We start from the raw sequence: 6000 nt of genomic DNA on the forward strand, positions 1-6000 counted from the left end.
TTTCATTGAACAAAAAGACAAGTAGAAGGGCAAAGGAAAACAAAACCTTGATCAACAAAGACATAGAGGTGAGAGTCAAAGACAAGGCAATGCAAGGCATGCAGATTTAAAGAAGGGTAGCATCACTCTAGGTAAGGAAAGTACTACTAGGGTAAACTTGGTCATTTTGAAATGGAGTGTAGAGTAAGAAGACATAGGTGAGATTCAAAGACAAGGCAATGCAAGGCATGCAGATTTAAAGAAGGGTAGCATCAATCTAGGTAAGGAAAGTACTACTAGGGTAAACTTGGTCATTTTGAAATGGAGTGTAGAGTAAGAAAACATGATTGATCACTGTGAAAGAAGAAAGGCATTAAAATAAAAGCATTGAATAAGAACATGATGATAGTGGTAAAGGGTTTAAAGAATATGAAATCATTTCTTCTTCACATGAGAGTGTGAATTCCAAGAAATGCACAATATAAAGGTTCAAGTGTAGCTTGTCATATAGCACGTAATAGAGAGTGGCTTGCCACATTGGATGACAGTCAAAGTTGGGGAATAAAAGCTTCTTTGGGAGATGAAAAGATACATTTGGTGATTTGGATTGGATCATTATATATAATTTGCCATCTATCTTGGTACTTTTTGGGTGGAAAATTGGAGTAGGCTTCTAAGGCCCATTTTAGTGGTAGGCCCTAATTTGGAGATTTTAACTTTGGAAACTTCCAGAGCCATTTTGAGGCATCAAATGACATTTTTGCGCTAAAAACTTTGCAAGCACATTTCTTAGCCCCTTGATGCTATTCTAGACAATAAGGCCTTTCCAACAGTGTGAAAATCACCTTAATTGGAGCTCATATGTGGAAGTTTTGCCTTTTGCAAGTTGGCGTACCTTGTTGACCACCATGGTATAATGAGTGGATGCCATGTCAACCCCCATGACTCACACATGTGGGGCTAGCCGTTTGTGGATTTTCAAGAAGATTCGAGAAGGTCCAAAATTTTATCACTAATTGAGGATGCAAAAACCTAAACCCTGGATGGCTATTAGGCTATTTTAATTATTGTGCTGCTAGGAGGAGAAAGAGTTCCATTCTTTAGTATTGTACTTGTTCCATAGATTAGTAGAGCATCTAGGACTGGGTGTTTAGAGCATAACAAAGAAGGAAGAAGATTCTGTGGTAGCCATTCAAGCCATAGTGTCATAGGAAACTCCATAGTGTGTGCCCCTTTCTTTGTATTTGCGTTTTCATAATTGAAGAAAAGGGAGTAGAATATAGGCCTCACCTTCTAGCCAGGTTTAATCCCATCATGGGTTTCCTAGGATACAACTTGTGGTCATTTGTGTGAATGGTGTCATTTGCTTGCTCTTTTATTTTTGAATTTCAGTTATTTTCATAAATCTGAGCAATAAGCTAGTAATAATTAATCTGAGATCGAAGGAAATAAATTGCATAGTCTAGTTGTGAAAAACTATTCCAGTGGAATATCTACAGTGGTTTATAGATCATATGGTCAAAGTTCAAGGAAAAAGTGTGCATAAAGATGCTCGCTGTGATAATTGAGGAGCATATGATATGTTGTATGTAGCATGACCAACAAAATAGGGGTTTTTTAAGGCAAATCACAAAACAACTCTTCATGTTGGAATTTTCTAAAGACAAAGATGAAGGTCTTTATGTAGGTATTGAACTATGCTAGTATGTTAGCAAGCCTTAATGATGAAGACAATGCCAAAAGTCAGCTTTGTCAGTAGAGGTTTGAACACCCTCATTTCTAAAGTTTAATACCTTTGAAGAAGTTAAATATGGTTTATGGGCTAATAGTAAACAGCCAACCATCGTATTGTCCTCGATAAAGTACAAAGCATCAATTAATACACCTCGTGAAGTGATATGGGTATGTAGAATTTTAGGTGGAATGAACCTTCATCAAGCTCAAGCCATGCCCCTCTACTAGGCCAATGAAAGTGAGTTTCAATGCTGAAATAATTCATTGAAGAGCAAGGACTAAATACGATGAGATACACCACCATTTCATGAGATGGCATATCCAAAAAAGAAGTTGAAGTTGTGTACTACAGAATTGAAGATAATCTTGCAAACATCTTCACAAAAGCATTGCTTTAGGAAGAGTTTTAGAAGTTTAGTGAGATGATTGGTGTGTACAAGAAAATATAATGGTCATTAGGGGTGGTGTTAAAGATGTGTTGGCCATTGTTAGTTGAGTGCTGATCCAAAGTTCAAATTGGAAAGTGGAGAAAAGGCCTGTAAGGTTAAAAAAGTGTTAGTTCTTGGTACCTTGGAAAGTGTATCCACACATGTGGCAGAAGAAAGTATAGTTGTGAGCACAGACAAAAGAACAATGTAGCTAAGGTGTTGGAATAGGTATCTATTGGAGTAGAAGGTATAGTAGGTACTGTGGGTTTTTACAGGCATGTGTGGCTGTCTCAACAGATTTGCACAACATTGATTGTCGTGCAGCATAATGGTCTATAGATGACGGTGTAGCAGTAGAATAGAACAGTGGGATGACAGTGTGCAGTAGAATAGAATGGTGGGATGACAGTCTAGCAGTAGAATAGACTGGTGGGGGATGCATTTTTATTATGGGCTTCTAACAGTGAGGGTGCATGTGTGCATGCATGTGCCAACTATAGCTAGGATAGGATAAGGTTATCTTTAGATTCTAGTTCTAGGAGACTGCATGTTAAATCTAAATTAAGTAAGAGAGGGTGCTTGCAGTTGCATGTGATAGTTTTAGTTTATTAAGAAATTATCTAATTGTTGCTTAAGTCTAAAACTATTTGGGCACATGCATGCAGAGAAGGACGTAGATGTCTAGGAGGATACATGTTTGCATGCCTCAGATCATCTGTAATATTGCTTAAACAAATATGTAAACATTGGAGAGTGGCGAGAAGCTGTTGATTTATAGTTCAGATGACTGCCGGGGAACCTATTTATCTCAATTGGAATGACAATTATTGTGCTGCTGTATAAAATGGAAGGACCACATTTCTCAGGATGCTTGTTGAAGGAAAGACTCGAGATTTGTATGAGAACTAATACAACCGCAATTTTAGCTATAAAAACAAATTACAAAGAACACTATTTGTAAAAGACCTTCAAGAGGGGATCCATTGGTAAAATAGGATCCAGTTATAGGAATTCGATTAATCCATATAACCATCAAGCAAGCTTAATTTAAATTTCACAGTAGTTGATTGAAATTCCAAATGTAGGGGTCTTTGTCATCCTTCGAAATGGCCAAATGTTTTATGTTTACAGTTGATCTTTTTTCACCCTCTATGTATTTCTATCAATAATTTTGCCAAAACAACCAATTGTGTATGTTTATTTTGATGAACATGTATATCTTGTTTACAAATTGTCGAGTTAATTGTATATCTACTTACGTTACAGAATGAGTAATGGAGAATAGTTGGGTAGGTTGTAGAAGATGTTATCAAAGTATCTATCTATTGACGGGTTTAGCATCATTTGGTCAAATCCAAAGACTATTTAGGAAATTATTTGTTATATGAGAACTATGATATTTATGCAGACCATTTAACTCAAGTGGTTTGCTGAACCGGTTTCCATCAATGTTGTTGGCGTTTGGCTAGTGCCGTGCCAGCAGGTGCCTGGTTTGAATCCCTGGCTTAGGTGCACTATAGTCTGTGCCCACAGGTTTACTAGGGTTGCTATCCACAAATGTGGGGAAGAATGCCTTTGGTTTCCTGGAAGATGTTTGCTTTAGAAAAAAATAAAATAAGGCAGACTACTTTATACAAATGAGCATGGAAAAATTCTAGCAAGCACACTATTAATATTAGTTGGTGAGTTATTGATTGAAGAAAAAGAAAATGGAAGCACTAAATTGAATGCTTGGCATAACGTGTGCTATGTGCTCCTAGATGATAATGATTGTGCTGACTAGAAATCTTCTAAAGATGATTCTACAACAATATATGACTTTTCTGGAAATAACTGGAACATAGTTTTCTTTTTTCTTGATGAAAGACAACTGTGTATTTTTCATCCATGAAATCAAGGCTTCCTCTTTCTGGTTCAGAGTAGAGAGAACGATGAGTGGTATGTGAAGCTCTCATATGGACCACGGTGGCTAACCTATGTTGTTGGCTCAGGTATATTTTTCTGAGAATTTGATTTCGGACAATCTCATAATATCATCTACATATTTATCTCTCCAAGCTTGTGCTTTTCCTTTTGTGCATGTTACTAATTTTTCCTGTCAGCAGGTGGTCTCATACTTTTGATTCTGCTGATGCAAAAGCTTTTTACTAAGTTACGCTTAATCCCTGAAGAACCTGAATTGCAAAGTGAAGAGCTGCCACCAGAAAGAACTCCTTTAATAACTCAGAAGGATGGTGACGATTCAAGTTGTGGTTCCTCCTACGTTTCTCTCTCCCAGGGTGAGGAAGATGATGATGAAAGATTTTTGTCAGGATCACCAAAGGGTGAAGGTACTGAGAACAGTGAGACCTGCCAGCGCCGTCTATGTGTCATTTGTTTTGATGATACAAGAGACAGTTTCTTCCTTCCTTGTGGACATTGTGCAACTTGTTTTACATGTGGCATGAGGTATTCCAACCTGTATATTTAATTTTACGTTATCCTCTATAAATCTCAGTTATACATCATTAACTTAAAAATGAATGATGTACACAAATTGATTTAAAAGAAGAAACAAAACACAATGATGATCTGAAATGTGGAATTAATTTACCTTTTCTAATAGCCAAATTTAGTCAACAGGCACTTTGATTTGGTTCATGGTGGTTTAACATAATACACAAGTTAATAGTGGCTTTACACTGACACTTTGGTCATGACTCTGCAGGATTGCTGAGGAATCCAGCCTTTGTCCTATATGTCGGAAGAAGATCAGAAGGGTTAGAAAAATATTTACTGTCTAGGTTTGCAATGTATTGAATTGGATGTGCTAGCTTCAGGAAGTTAAAGTTCTTCTGTCATTGAGATGGTAAATGGATGTGTTCTACATCCATAGGGTTTTTGACATCATCTACATAAGAAGCTTACCTTTGTTGCTCGGCATGAAATTATTTACATCAATTGATGTGTTGAAAAAATTATTAATAGATTGCCTACCTTGTCATTCATTCTCTACTAGCAATTCTGGTTATGCAGCCACCTTATAATAGAATGCATGGCTATGGACAAGCATGCATCAGGGAAAGCCCATGAGAAGGGAAGGAATACGAAGAAATAAACAATAGAGGAAAAAGGACTTCTTGGTACGTGCAGACTGAGTTCTTGAATGATGTTCTCTTGCAAAGGAAGAGTTGCTTACATATTGTGGGAGCACAGTTTCTTCGTAGTCAATTTTTGAATGTCTAATAATCCAGAAGACAAATCCATCTGATGCAATTTCCCATGTTCTGCTACACTAGCATTAGATGCTAGAATCCTTTTGTCACTTGTTTGTATTCCACTGCCAACCCCTTTGAGATATGGCATGGTTCTTTTTCACAGATGATATCTTCTAGGCATGTTTTAGATATAGTTGGATGCATTATAACAGTATGTTTGATTAAGCAAAAGTCCATATTTATGACTCCAGAGCCATTCCTTTTTTTTTTTCCATTTTAAAGGAAGGAGCTGTATATACAGGTTCAGAAAAAACAAGATGCATCATTTTTCTATGACAAAACCAAGATTATCTTTTACTTATTTCGTTTTAGTTTGGGGATACTATGTTTTTACATGAAATTTTTTCATCCATTTTGTCAATTCTATCATTCCAATAAAATGGGTTAAGCTGAGAGATGTGCTTATTACTATTTCGTAGATTTAAATATCAAGACTGATGAAAATTATTTTATGACCACTGAGCACAGATATATGTGACTTAATTTTTTTGGCATACTCTGGTCAGGTACTTCAAGACCAATAGATCATGTTTACTTTTGTATCTGAATCAGTGAACCACTGTAAGACGTGCTTTTCAATTGCCTTAACGTTCTGTATATCT

General features: G+C 36.5%; 1 protein-coding gene across 4 annotated transcripts in view; it reads left to right on the top strand.

Moving 5' to 3' along the window:
* The window catches only part of APD2 (RING/U-box superfamily protein), a 30869-nt gene extending 25281 nt beyond the window's left edge, over positions 1 to 5588 (top strand). For all 4 annotated transcript variants that reach the window (XM_089445452.1, XM_089445451.1, XM_089445450.1 and 1 more), the window contains 3 exons: positions 4060 to 4132; positions 4247 to 4589; positions 4849 to 5588. In XM_089445452.1, coding sequence (XP_089301578.1) covers positions 4060 to 4132; positions 4247 to 4589; positions 4849 to 4924 — 492 coding nt within the window. In that variant the 3' untranslated portion in view covers positions 4925 to 5588. The remainder of the gene's footprint in view (positions 1 to 4059; positions 4133 to 4246; positions 4590 to 4848) is intronic.
* The last annotated feature ends 412 nt before the right edge of the window (positions 5589 to 6000 follow it).

Source organism: Pinus tabuliformis, chromosome 9, assembly GCF_031772625.1.
Source record: "Pinus tabuliformis cultivar Carrire ecotype Pingquan chromosome 9, CPIR1, whole genome shotgun sequence".
Taxonomy (NCBI): Eukaryota; Viridiplantae; Streptophyta; class Pinopsida; order Pinales; family Pinaceae; genus Pinus; species Pinus tabuliformis.